Raw genomic sequence first — 14,273 nt, 5'->3', positions numbered from 1 at the left:
CCCAGCTACTGTGCAAATGTTGACTCGTGCGTGAAGCCCGAGGACGGCGCTGGCGTCTGCTTCGACATCCAGCCCTTGCCTGAGTCAATAAACACCCTTATAAAAACACAGATGTCCGATACTTCTGCTAACTCCAGAGGTGGCTGGTGCCATTCGCTTTCCTCCACTGCAAGGGAAGGGATTTTATTGGGGAAATGAAAATAAGCCCCAGCAAAACCCCGAGGAGCCCCAGCGAAGCAGCCTGGCTTGCCGCGGGTGAGCTGTGCTGGCCGAGATCTCGGTAAGCAGCCTGCGGCGCCTCGGGACATCTTGTCCCCCAGCTGCCGCCGTGAGGGTGTGCCTTTATCAGCCGAGACCGGGGCTCCCCTGCCCTGCCGCCTCCACCGAGGCCACCGGTGCCAAGATGGGCTGCAGGCGACGGCCCTGCTGCAAACCTTCGGGGAAGCAGCTCTGGTCCCCGCCGGCCTCGGCAGGGCTCGTTAGCCCAAATGCCTCCTCCTCGCCACCGCCGGGGTCGTGTGCCGCCCGAGCGCCTGGATGATAAATGTGCTGCCGGCTTTCGGGGTCACCCTGCCCTCCGTGATGAATGTTGCTCCGTCTGCTGGCGCTGGCACTTCGCCGCCACCGGTGAGAGCTGGGGAGAATGCTCTGATTCCTCTAGATAGATTGCAAAGCTGGATCCATCCAGGATAGAGATGGGAAGGTGGCTCCGGCCCCCAAAATCTTGCACTGGGGCTGGAAACCATCCCTTGCAAGAGGTGCCAGGGCCGAAACCCCCTTGCCCAGCCCCAAAAGCAGCCCGGCACGCGGCTGATATGCAAGGGCCCGGGATGGTCCAACACGCTGCTCTTGCCCACTGCCGGAGCATCCCTGGCAGCCCTCCCACCAGCCGCTCCAGCTCCAGCGGCTGTGTTCCCATCCCCTTCGTGTCGCTCCGATGGGACAGGAAGGAAAAGGGCCTGCGGGTGTTTGTGCAGGAAAAAATAATTTGGGAAAATTATTAGGAAAAGTTATTAGGGAAAAATTTGAAGGCAGGGACCAGCAGCAGAAGGGAAGGGCTTGAGGCTCCCTCCTGCCAGCTTGGCAATGCCATCCCCTTTCCACACTGGGGTCCCAGTGGCCAGGGGCTGAAAATTAAGCTTGCGCCTCCTTTCCTGGCCCTCTGGCAGCGGTACCCGTGGCACAGAGCCAGCACGGCTCTGCGAGGGACCACCCGCTTCCCGAGCACTTCCCCTCGGTGCCAGGAGTCACCCGAGGCTTTGCCCCTCCATCAGGGACTGTGGAGCGTCCCGGGGGGCCCATGGCGCTGTGGCAGAGCGAGGGGGGGTCGCTTGCAGAGGCAGCGGGGCTGCTGGGGGGCACGGGGCCAGCAGGCAGATGCTGCGTCTATTTTCTCCTCCTCGTTCATTTTGGTTTCTGTGTGGGTGGCTCATGTGAACAGAAAGGTGATGGGGAAAGCGTTGTGCAAGAACAGCCTGTCCTTTCAAACACCTAAATTTAAGCTGGCGATTTCGGTGGGTTTGCAGGGCTCACGTCTGCCCGTGATTTTTTGGAGAGTCACGACAGCCACTGGCTTCACCCCCTCTTTTTCTGAGCGCATTTTCCCCCCCGTGAATCACAGCACCAGCCTCCTGGAACAAATCTGTTTCGACTTTGTCCTCGTTCCTATTGTTGTGAACCATCTAAGAGGTATTTGCACCGAAGCCACATCCCAAAGGTCATCGAATTTTTGGCAGTCCGGCGCGGCACTCGTCAGTGGACGTGGATGGGGAGAGGTGGAGTTTGCAAACCCTCCTCTCACCGCCGCTTCGGTCCCTGCAGCATCCATACCCCGGCCCCTCGGGGATGCTGGGTCGGGGATGCCACATCTCAGCCCTCGCCTTGCGGCACCCGCACGTGCTAACAGCCAATTAGCAAAGCTCCCCTCGGACCCGCTGGCATCCGTGTTGCGGAGATGCCACCAGACGTGGGGCGCCTTCTTGTCACCCGCATGGAAATTAGAAGGGAGAAATTAGAGGGGAGATGGAGAGGGATGAATAATGAGTCTGGTGGGGATCCTGTGCTGCCGCGGCGTCGGCTGCATCTCCCACCCAGCCCTCTCTCCGCGCTCTCCCAGCAGACCCTCACTGCCACCGGGAAGTGCGCAGGGAGGAGGGATGGAGGAAAGGACGCAGCGCCCGCCTGGGGAGGAAGGACCTCCGACGCTGCCGGCACAGCCCCAGCAAGCCGAACCCCCCCCCCGGTATCGCAAAGAAAAACAACCCCCAAAACACACCCCCGACAAGCAGCTGCTCACCAAACCCATTTTTAATTATACAACACACCAACGGAAAAAAATGACTTCTTCTTCTTCTTCTCCAACCCATTGTGATAAATGTTATTTCACTCAGCGCTAGCAGATAAAATCAAGTTTAAGCCACATGCCTTAAATACGAGGCTTTATCTGAGCCGGGTTTGGAGCCTGACCTTTACCGCGGCGCGGTGCCGCGCTCTCTGCCGAGCGCTGCCAGCTTTCGGCGCCGGGAGCGCAGGAGCAGGCGCAGCACCCGCGGCGCCTCCAAGATGGCACAGGGGCCAGGGAAGAAGGGAGAGGCGGGAGCCGAGGAGGTTTTCCTGTGGGGGGAGAGGGAGGAGGGCTGGAGGGGCTCGGGGATGGACGGGCTGCCCGGCGGAGCGGGACGAGCAAGCGGTGCACGTGGGTTACGGCAGCCTGCACCGGAGCAGGCAGCTGGGCACAGATGTGGTGAGAGCAGCCGTGGGACGTGCGCTGAGCTGCCACTGGGCTCAGGCACCTGCGGGTGACGTCACCGGTGCCGAAAAGCTCCAAACCCTGCCCACCCCGACCCCTCCCCCACCCAAAGGGTGACCGTTGGGGTGAGCGGGCATCACCTTCCCCACTCGTCAGCTCCGACGGCCCCTGTGCCGGGCGGGGACCAACCCCAGGTCCTCCACGTCCCAGGTGAGCACTGGGCCACCAAATTTAAAAACCAAACCAAACCAAACCAAACCAGAGCCATTACTCCTCCATCAGCTTGCTCTGTGTCCCCAGTGGCTACTGCGAACACGCAAAGGTTATAGATATAAAAATAGGTGGGCTTTTTAAATATATGTATATCTACGCTTGTTAAAGAACCATCTGAATGCAGGGTATCACTATTCTTCACCCATCCGCAGGGGTGATGGTGATGGGGTGACAGACCAAGGGACAGTCCCTCAGCAGCAGCAGCTGCCTCTCCCAGAGGCGGGGGGGGCTGAGAACGGTCCTGTCGTGACCTGAGTGGTCCCTGGGCCGGGGCTGGGGTGTCCCCCGGGGGCTGTCGCTTTGATTCCCTGCTGGCCCGAGGTAATTTGTTACACGGTTAATGGATATTTGAAGCTGAGTGAAGTTATTTGTTGTCCCTGATGGGGCTGAGTGTCATTGCCTTGGGTGACATTAATGCCTCACCTGTACGGAAACAAGGACCGCCGCTTCGTTAGCGTGCGTCTAACTGATTAGTGAGGTGCCTGCCACTTTTAACAACCTCAGCCTTGGTTTTTAACACCTTAAAAACTGCATTTAAGAAATTTGGCCTCCCCCAAGCGACAGTAGGGAGATGCTGCTGGCAGCAAGGGCTTGGCCCGGGGGTATTTGGCAATGGGTTGGCACCAGCAAGCGATGGAGCACCTGGGAGAGAGCAAGTGCCAGACCCCAGCTGGGGGCCCCGGCTTGCCACCGAGACGTGACACGATGGCAAAGGGTGAAAAGTGAGTAAACTTGGGTTTTCTGCAGAAGAAAAGCGAGCCACCCACGCGCCAGGAAATCTCTCCTCTCCGTGTGGGTGGTGGAGGCCCCAAGATGAGTTATCTCTAAAGGGCGACTCTGGGGATACCTAGAGATCTTCATCAGTGTGGATTCAGCGCGCGCCGAGGAGGAAATATCAGCGTCGCCAGCTGGGGTTTTGGGTTTTTGTGTTGTTTTTTTCAAAGCTCTTTTTTAGCAGCTCATTTTAAAATCAGTTAGAAAATAGGAGCCTCCACCCCGCCAGGTCGTCCCTCCATGGACCTGTTCCCACGGCCGTCACGCCACCCAGCCCCTCCTGGGAAGGTTTTACCCTTTATCCTTCCTGCTTCCCCATGGGACGCTCGTGCGAGGGGATGGCAGGAGCAGGGGGCAGGAGCCCAGAACAGGGGCTTCTCTTTAAGGCTATTTGATGGAAAATAACTGGGCACAGGCAGTCTGAACCTGACCCTGCGCTGGCATGGGGCATCCCTTTAGCCATTCCCACCGGCTACCCCAGCTCAAACCTCCACTCCTCACCGGGGCTCAGCTATAATCACTCATAGCAAAACTAAGAGCCCAGGATGATAAAACCAAGGCACTTGCAAGCAAAAATTGCACCCGGTGCATCCCTGCGAGCATCCTCAGAGCTCACACCCATGCCCAGCTTCCCTGGGATGCTCTTGGCCATTGAGCAGGAGCAGTGCTTGCAGGCAGGCGGGACACTTGCGAAGCGAGGAGGGATGCACGATGAGTTATAGCTAACAGGTATCTACCATATATAACGATGTGAAACTCCTACACCCACGCGAGCTCCTTCTCCACTCGCAGGGGGGCTGACATTTAAGCTGTAGATGCTCCCGCCCGGCTGGCGGCACAGCTGGCGGGGACACACCTGTACCGCAGCTGAAAAAATCACTACCCCAAGGGGGGGGAGCAGTCAGAAATTAGCATTAATTAGGGGTAAACACACGGGTAAAAACTCCATCATGCTCATAATGCAGTGTCATATGCCACTCCAAAAAGCGCTCCGCTCTTTTTTACGGAGCGGCATACGGCACAGTGTTATGAGATGAGGAACTAAATATATATATATTTACTCTATATATAAAAACTTAAGCCTGGCAGAGATTTTTGCCTGGACAGAGAACAGCTGGCTCTAGCTCAGCTCATAAGAAAATGAGATGAAGGAGGAAAGGGGGGAAAAAAAAAAACCCTAACCTCAGCCCTGAATGTTTGTATTTCCACCAGCTACAAGGTTTCTCCAGCTGATCTGCCTCACAGTGCAGCTTGCTCCAGCTGACTTCTTAACCAGCTGCTTCGTATCAAAGCCAAAGGCTTTTCCATATGCCACAGAAAGCCTAACAAGAGGCAGAGCAGGCTGCATTAAAGGATAACTAGAGAGTTATTTGCCATAAAGGCAGGCAGAGGAGCCCCAGCCGCAGGGAGATGGTCCCTGCTGCTAGAGGGAAACGTCCCGCACTGCTGCGTGACATGGAAAAGGTTTCCCAAAGCGAGGAAGTGCTGCCAGGTCTCCCAAAACTGCAGGCAGGTGGACAGGCAGCTGCGGAGCCTGGGCACGCAGCAGTGCAGCCTGTGGGGATGCATTGGTGGGGGCAGATTTGCTGCCGGCAGCATGGAGAAGAGCAAGACCCCGATGCGAGACCCAGGAGGAGCAGATAAACAGACAGTGTAAGTGAACTGCCCGAAGTGACACATTGGCTGGGCTCGACGCCCCTCCTGCCGTCACAGGCTTTTCTGTGGCGCACTTGGATTTATGAAACCAACCCAACAAGTGTTTCCAGGCCCCCTGCACGCAGAGCATCCTGCGATCCCGCCTCGCTGGGCGGCCACCTTCGCCTCTGCGACCCCCAGGCCAGAGCAAACCCTACAAAAACCAAGCCACCCGTCCCTGCGTGTGGCGAACCCAGCGTCCCCGCTCTTCCTCGGCATCCTGGGCTGTATCGGCAGCCTGGGCTTAGCTCAGCTCACCTACCCAACCCCTGGCTGGTTTTCAGGTTGAAAAATTTAAGTAGAGGAAAAATACAGCGAGAAGCAGAGAGATTTATGAAAGTCTGTTATTTGTCTCCCTCCTGTGGATAGATGCACAAATAAAATTAATGCCCTCACCTCCCCCTGGGGCTCTGCTGATGAAATGTCCTCTCTTGGCTCCGTGTCACAGGATTATAAACCAGGGCACTGCACGAGCGCGACCGCAAGCAGCATCGGGATAACGGCACGCTGCGAAGGGCTTGGGAGCGCCACCGAAGCATGCACTGTAGCCGTGCTGCAGCGCCAGCCCGCCAGGAGCAAAGCCCCGTAGGTATTTGTTCCCTGAGATCCATTGGCAGCCAGAGAGGCTCGAGCGAAGGCAGCAATAAGCTGCGGTACAACTTTCTGCCCCAAGATGGGGCGGGGAGGAGGGGAGGTTTTGCTCCTCGCAATTGCAGAAGAGGATGGGGAAGTCAGGTCAGGCCCAGTGAAGAAGCCATCCCAAGCGAGCAAGCTGTGACTCCACAGAGGTCACAGAGACTAGTTTTAGCTGCAAGTCTCATCTTAGCAATGCTGGAAGATGCAGAGAAAGAAAGAAGTCACTCCATGGCAAGGGGAGCTCAAGAGGTGCCATCCATCCCCCACAGCACCCTTCTATATTTCTTTGGAGTTGGTGTAATTCAGGTAACTCAAGTTATTTTGACATTCAACATTTAACAAATTAGCTACACCATCAAGCTAACCTCGTGCAAACTCAAGTGGGGGACGTGCGTAGGCAGCAGCGATTCAGTGCGTTGGCGTATAACCACTGTAATTAAGAAACACATAAAAGTAGATAAAAAGGAATAGGGAGCACATTTAAAGGAATGCTTTCCTGGCCTTTTCCCAGAGTATTTCCACAACATTTGGCCACAGCGAGGGAAAACAAAACCTCACAACAACCAGAAAAGAGCCCTTTCAATTCCAGTAAGGAGATAATTGCCGCTTGGTTTTCCCCTTCTAATAATTATGTTGTGGCTGGTCAGAAGAGAATTTAACGGACAGGGTGAGGGTGATTTCAGCCCTAGCTAACGTAGATCTAATCTGCGAACCACGGTTTCTTTCAACCTAGAAGCTCCTGGGAGACAGGGAAGAGGAGGGCTGCGACTGCAGGAGCCCCAGGCCTCGAAGAACTGCGCTGGGAGTGCTGTCGCTTACCCGCACGTTTGTCTTGTCACCGACTCAAAGCAGCTTTTCCTCCTATTATTTACCTGCAGGGGCTTTTCTGGGAGAAGCGACCTGCAGAACGCTTGTCCCCCTTACACCTACCGAGCAGTGTTTCCCCTGATCAGGTGTAGAAACCTACCCACAGTCACGCTCTCGTAGCCCGCATTACAGGCCATTTCCCTTCCCGTTGCTGCCGTCCCTTCTCTCAGAAGAGGCACCGGAGTCTTCCCCGATGGCGGGGCCTCGGTCCAGAGTTCCATGCCCCTTTCCAACAACTCGCTCCTCCCGGAAGGCTCTGTTCGCCGTTCTGCAGAGCCCGAGCCTGAACTCGGCGCTGACCTTGCCGCCGGGTCAGGGCGGCCGGCTTCCCAAGGCCCCTTCGGCACGAGTGATTTAACGGGCCTCTTCAAAAAGCCCCGGGGAGGCCGAAAGCAGGGACTTCATCCATACACTACCTTTTACCAGCTTTCGCCTTGCAATACACAATATTATGACAACCGTCTCCAGCACGCCCATGCCTCTCAAACTGGACACGTTAAATGAACAAGTCATTTCAGTGTGATTTTTTTTCCCCCCACAAAAGCATAGGAAGATGCACGTTGTCATTCCTGAAGTTAACGCTAAGAACGTTTATTTTTAAAACAAGTCATTAAAAAGCATTTCACATCAATAAAACGCCAGTCCTCGGTCACTGTGCAAATGAGACGCTCATTTTCGTGACCGTTTGTGTTCTATAAGCAACACAACAAGTCTGTTCCGAAGGAACTTTATCTCCTTTGCATATGACTTGCAAAATAAGTCCTTCAGCCTTTTGCGCAGAACTCCCAGAGAAGGCAGGCTGTGGCAGCTGGGGATGTTTAACATGCTCTCAAAGAACTCTTTCCACAGTTCGGCATTGGCAAGCCTGCAAAGGAACAAGAATACATGCAAAAAAAGTCTAAATTTGAGCTGTTAAAACACTATTTCCCGTATTTGCCCCGCTCGCTCCCCAGCCAGAGGCTGGAGCAACTGCAGACAGCGCTGTAACACAACGCGGCTTCCGCTGTGGCACGCTGCTTAGCGAACCAGTGGGATTTTTCCTCGTTAGCTGTCGTTTCCTCCTTCCAGGCAGCAAAGTAGCTGAGGAGGCTGTGCAATTCGCCACTCGCGCTGCTGAAATGCTTCCTGTGCTTAAGGCGGTGAATTCTACGACGCCGTTCCCACGCGCCGAACCCAGTTTTTCGGGTATCAAGAAGCACGTGCAGGCAACGCCGAAAGCTGTGGTAAACTAACCTCAAACCAACCTGGTGTAATGACACATCTTTCTAGACAAGGGAAGGTTTCGAGAAGATTTTTGGACACCAACCTTCTGAAGGCTCCCTCAGGCTTCCAGATACCGTTTTCATTCTTCACTTGCATGTAGGTACCAAAGAGCATGCAGTAAACCGTTGCTGCGATGCCAAAGTAGTCCGTCTAAACAAAGTATAAACAAGTTTCATATTAGAAATTTGCGGAGACCACTAAAAATCAGCTGAAAAAACACACTCTATGGAGCCAGTACGGCAAGGAGTGGAAGAAGAGGGTTCAGGATCGCGTTTTTAAAGCAATAAGCCGAAGCTACCACTCCAGCGCAAAAGCCTAATGTTTCTCTACTCCATTTGTTCGTGCCAGATGCACGCCCTGAGCTCCGAACGCTCAGGCTGTCTATGCAACCTCATACCTGGTAGTTCCACGGTTTCTGCGTCAGCATTTCAATACACTGAAATCCGGAGGTTTCACACTTTGCAGTAAACGCCGTTCCTTCGGGAAAGAGCGTCATGTCTATACTCTGGCCCAAGTCAATGAGCGTCAAGCCGTGAGAGAGGCCATCTATGTCACATGTATCGTTGTCCAGAAACCTTCAGCCACGGAGACAAGAAGCGATCGTGTAAGTATCAAGGCTTAGGGATCGAGATATGCTGGCATCTCGGGGAGCAAAGGGAAATACTTGCCTTTCTCCAAGTATGAAATTGTCAGGTTTAATGTCCCCATGAATGATTTTGCAGCTGTGGAGCTCTTCCACCATATAAAGAATTTTTACAGCGAAGTAGATGACAAGTGCTTGAGGCATCACCTTTTCAGGAAGCTTTTTGTAAATGTTTATGGCATTCTGTAAACCAAAAGATAGCAAAGAACCATCAGCTACACGGAAACAACTTGATATGGATTACAGGTCTGTGTTGGTAAACACAGAATACGTTCACAACGAAGGTCCACGAAGGGCAGAGTAGAGGAGACATCTGTATCTTGTAATACAATAGCACTCCAAAAAGAATACAGATGTTCCAGAGCATCAGCTGATTACACTTACTAGCAACGTTCCATAGTTGTAGAGCTCACCAACCAAAATGCTTCCATTTTGAAAGAAATGAGCAGAATAAAAGTGGATGTAGAGATGGCGTATACTTGGATCGAGCCTTTCTACCAGCTGTGTTGCTATGTAGAACTCCCAAGGGTTGGCAGGCTTCTGGACCTGTAACCAAGAAGTTGATTTGCTAGGAAAATCTATTAGCATTAAAGCAGAAGTTCTTCTCAGGTTGGGGTTTTTTGTTTGGTTTTTTATTTTGCTGGCAGACTGGGCATTTTTCCTCCTGACCAAATAAAATACAGCAATGACCAAATAAATCTACAGCAATTAACCTCAGGTCAATACACTCAACGATTAATCCTCTTGAATCAAGACTTCAATTACACGCCACAATTGCATTCTGGCTCGTGCGCTCTTTTGTCTTATTTCAAATGTCAGTCTTTCTGCAACGTTGATATTTCTGCTGGCAACAGACATTTTCCGTGAGAGGGAAAGCTTTTGAAGTCAAAAGAGCAAAACCATTCCGATTCCTTCCCCTACTATTTCCCCTGCTACATCGAATACCTGATGCTCAAAAAAACCCCGTTAAGTCACCTTTGCATGCTAGAAAGCTAGAAAGTTAATGTGTTACACTAAAAAGATTTTTGCTGAAAGATTAAACGCTGCAGAAGAGATCCACAAAAAGATTCCAGGGGTAGGAAGAAAGATCCGATGTGGAGAGGCTAAAGGGGGGGTGCGTGTGCGTCAGCTCAAACACATCACCATGTTTCAGCCAGACTCTAGTAACCCTGCACGTGCCCTCCCAGCCAGCAGCAGATGCAGGGACGCATGACCTAGTACAACCCTGCTGGGCTAAGCCGAGCTCGCAGTCGCGCAGACTTTCCTCTTGGCAGCGGTTCTGATGTAAACACATGCTATCATCTGTTGCTCATTCCTGCACCGAGGCAGCCCGGAAGGCAGAGCAGAGAGGGAACTGCTCAGTCTACAGCCACCATCGAGACAAGTGTGTTTTGTTAATACCAGAGAGGTATCACCCAGCAAAGCCTACATAACAGGCAGCTGCCACCGCACAGGCTGGCTGCACAAAGTGTGAAAGTGCTTGTGGAAAGCTAGCGGGCGTGTATCCGGAACAGAGCGTGGCCCTTTTGGGGCGATCTAGCAGCAAGAGCGGTTTATCACCAATCCACACACATTTTCACTTGCTGTGGATGAAAAGCACAGGTAGCTGCCTTTGTTCAGCTGAGAAAGACAGCCCGGCTGTAATGCTTACTCCTTAGGATACTTGTGACCACTTGATAAAGAAAAGATGAAGAGGCAAGCCAAGTCAAGAGGATAAATAACTTCCCATGCAGAATGAATCAGACGTCACAGGATTCAGTCTAAACGTGGCTTTGAGGATAGACCAATAAGCTTTGCTTTGTATTTATGAACAAGAAAACTCAGCAGAATCTACCCAGGGTAGGTGTCGTTACTATAAGACTCCACAGTTTTCCAGCATGGCTATTGTGAATTACCTTGAATATTACTTTCTGGTTGTTTCTTGGGTTACTTGCATCCAGAATGGAAGCCTGATAGACTTGAGCAAAAGCTCCTTCTCCAACCAAGCAGTCCACATGGAATGAGCTGGAACCTTTAAGAGATGAACAACATTAAGCCCAGCTTACAAACTTCACAGAAAAGAGATATCACCACTCGGATGAGAAAAAAAAAAAGAGATAAAAGCAAGCACCAGCCACATACAAGTTACTGGTTTAACCCCAATGCTGGCTTTTCTCTACAGGTCTCTTCCTGCTGGCCAGCCTTTCCACAGAAGAGAGCCTTGAGAACAAGAGTGCTGCAAAGTGCCGCATACTAAAAAAAAAATTAAAAAAATCAATGTTTCTGTTTTAGTCTGACTCCCTGGAAGTAATCAAATTCCAAAGTGCATGCCTTAAAAAAAGCAAACACTAATGTTTAAGTCATACAAATATGTTGCAATTACTGTCATACAGATTTTGTTGACACAGGACTGCTGCTATTCTATACAAAGTTTGAGAGTTGTGTCACAGATTACTAGGAAGGGAAAACTGCCTACTCAGAATGCCTAATCAAAAAGTTGTGGCTTATGCTACGAAAGGCAAACAAGAAAACAGGTCTAATTTCAAATCTGGGGTTTAGATAATCTGTAAGCTCTCTGGATATATGTGCAAGTAAACTGAATTAGAAAAAAATACTTCAGAGGTTCCCAGAAAATCTTCAACAAATGCTTTAAAATGAAGTGTTTGAAGCAGCTCTTACCCAGTGGGAGTTCAGCCTTCAGTCTGATGGATGGAAGGGTAGATTTCCATTCAAAGTAGTTGGCATAGGTGTGGAGTGGTTTAGGAAGCTCTGATAAGAATTTGCAAATCAATTCCTTATCCCAAGGGTTCTCAACAAGGACTTCGTGGAAAGAAGGAAAATATTTAAGCTATAAAAGTGTCATTTCAAAGAGGTAACATAAGCTTATATTTGAATGATTACTGCTGATTTAAAAAAAATCCAACCACCCAACCGAACACCACCAAAGTCAGAGGGCAAAGTTAAGTATTCCTCAATTCTGCCAATCCAGTTTTTATACCTATGTGTCTTCCCTGTCAAAGTTGCCCAGAATGACAGATGTTTCTGAAGTATTTGAGCCTCAGCTAGCGAAGAACCCTTAGGCACTCCTGGGTAGTTCTGTACTTCAGAATACCTTTAGCATCAGGTAATACACGTACGACCCACACTTGTCTTTCCCTGTATCACTTGTACATAACGCAGCGATCTCCTTGCAGGAGCCACAAGGCAGTCTGCTCCCTGCAGCCACCACCTCCACGCTGGAACAAAGCGCTGCCGCAAGAACTTGACACCGCTCCGGCCTCGGACGTGATGGAAGAAAAGGGTAGGCAATGCTCTGTACCTGCGGCTCTAGCACTCCGGGCTGTCCTGTCTTGCCCAGCTCCAGGCGGCTTTTCATGGGGAGTTTTGTCCACCCCAACGGACAAGGAATATTCAGTTCTGCTCGTGCCAGTCTGCTCACGTAACCTTTGAGAAGCAGCTGTAGCAAGTCCTTGAATTCCATTTCCTTGTTTCAAGACATTTCCTTGAAACTCCCCTTGTTCTGCAACATGTTTAAGAGCAGGGCTACATATTTAAAACAAATTATTATTAATTGACAGTACTGCCATGGTATTTCTGCATCTTCAGTAAGCAAAAATGTGTCAGACGTCTGCGCTTGCAACTTTGGCCATAACCAATGTTAAGATGAATAAAACTGACATTTCTTAAGAGAATAAGATCTGGTCATAACATGCTACCCATAGACTTTCAAGGTCATTGGCCAACAAGTCCAACCCATATTGAAAAGAAAGCAGTATACACCCCACCCCCCCCTTAAAACTTTCTGGATCACAAACTTAATTCATCTGTGTCAGAAAACCTAAATTGTAGCAGCATTTTCAGGGGCATTATCACCATAACCAGGTTCACGTAACGCTGCAAAGTGCCGAGGTGCACGCTAAGCGGAGTCAGCCTGACACAAATAAGTCAGCTCCAGATTTACTTGGAAAACTTGACTCAAGAGCGGCATAGCTAGACCTGCCTGCTGCGGCATAGATTTGCCTACTGCTCTCAAGCCTTGAAAACTCTCAGCAAGTCACGACATACCTTAGCTTCTTCGTTTTTGTCTGCTTGTGCAGTTCTTCAGAGTACTCCAAATCCATTTGTGGCAAGTCATCCTCACAGGCTGAACAAAGGGAGCAGCAACGATAGCAAGTGTTTATTTCCCCCAAAGGCAAGCACATTTAGAGTATTCTTACCAAGACAAGGAGGCTAAGTCACACTGAAGCTGCGAAAATTGCTAAGCTATCAGAAGAGCTAGAACTGAACAAGCCTATTTTAAAAATATATAAGGAAAGGCAACAGGTTGATTTCTTTCGGGAGTGTACTCCAAGCCTAAAGAGGGGCAGACAAGCATAAAGGTGCCTCCCAAAGAAGGTGGTACCAGGACTTCAGTCAGTTTTTGTGACTATTTACAACCCCTTGGAACAGTTCAAACCAGCACTTCCACAGCACAAAGTCTCTTGTCCCTTGCCACCCTCTCTTATCCCCCCCCCCAGTTAAAAATCCTTGGAAGGCTCATGTGCTGGCCAGCCCATGCTCCCGGCTGCTGTTCTTGCACAGAGTTTGTACCCAGAAGTGGCAGCAGCGGGAGCCGTACCCATGCAGCATTTGGCAAGGCCTGCGAGGTAACTAGGGCAGAGAAATGGAGTTTAGTACTGAATTAGCTGCTCTCAAGCAGAAGCATTCGTTATTTTACCTTTGTCCTCCAAAGGTTGTCGCGGATGTGCCGACAGGTAACTAAACGGCGTTGATACAAGCTGGGCAGCTCGTGCAAAGTCTCTTGTGTTGTTTGGGCTGGGAGCTAATGTTTTATTACTACTTTGTACATTCCACACCGTATAATCATCCCTCAAGAACTCCGGTGTCCCTGTTTCTTCCTACACAGGAAAAAAATATAAGAAGATTTAAAACTAAGCCAAACCTATCCTGCCAGAGCTGCACTGTAACCTACTAGCAGCCTCTGGAGTCAGTTTCAGTAGTGTTGAGTCTGCCTGTGTCAAAGTTAGAAAAATACGGAACAGCAATATAACCTAAATCACAGGTTTGCAGTTCTGTAACAGAGCTGAATGTTGGAATAATCAATATCCCCGCAAAATGCTCGACAACGAAAAATTGCCATAAGAGTCTGAAAAAGCCCATCTCATCACTTGGTGATCACTAACATCCAAGCAGCCTGAATTCTGTGCATCTCCTTGGCTATGAAAACTGTTAGGTTGTTATTAGAACATTAAGTGTCTCTTGCTCAGCGTCCTTCCTCCCCCAAACAGATGCCAAATCTACACACCCACTGTAGCCGGATTTGTGCTAGATTAGAGGTCTCCATTACTAAGCTCCTAGAAGCTTTGTGAAAGTTAACTGGAAAAGTTCATCCCA

At 50.7% G+C, this 14,273-nt stretch overlaps 1 protein-coding gene across 1 annotated transcript in view; it reads right to left on the bottom strand.

The window, feature by feature from the left end:
• Positions 1-7,569: 7,569 nt before the first annotated feature.
• The window catches only part of BUB1 (BUB1 mitotic checkpoint serine/threonine kinase), a 34,222-nt gene continuing 27,518 nt past the window's right edge, over positions 7,570-14,273 (bottom strand). Inside the window, exons 32-41 of the mRNA XM_075089653.1 lie at positions 13,597-13,777; positions 12,945-13,023; positions 12,199-12,422; positions 11,559-11,699; positions 10,796-10,911; positions 9,285-9,446; positions 8,926-9,083; positions 8,655-8,832; positions 8,301-8,407; positions 7,570-7,859 (exon numbers count right to left, since the gene is read on the bottom strand). Of these exons, the coding sequence (XP_074945754.1) occupies positions 7,664-7,859; positions 8,301-8,407; positions 8,655-8,832; positions 8,926-9,083; positions 9,285-9,446; positions 10,796-10,911; positions 11,559-11,699; positions 12,199-12,422; positions 12,945-13,023; positions 13,597-13,777 (1,542 nt within the window). The 3' untranslated portion in view covers positions 7,570-7,663. The remainder of the gene's footprint in view (positions 7,860-8,300; positions 8,408-8,654; positions 8,833-8,925; positions 9,084-9,284; positions 9,447-10,795; positions 10,912-11,558; positions 11,700-12,198; positions 12,423-12,944; positions 13,024-13,596; positions 13,778-14,273) is intronic.

Source organism: Phalacrocorax aristotelis, chromosome 3 (genome assembly GCF_949628215.1).
Source record: "Phalacrocorax aristotelis chromosome 3, bGulAri2.1, whole genome shotgun sequence".
NCBI lineage: Eukaryota > Metazoa > Chordata > Aves > Suliformes > Phalacrocoracidae > Phalacrocorax > Phalacrocorax aristotelis.
Note: the sequence above shows the minus strand (reverse complement) of the source record. Positions and strands in the feature narration are given on the sequence as shown.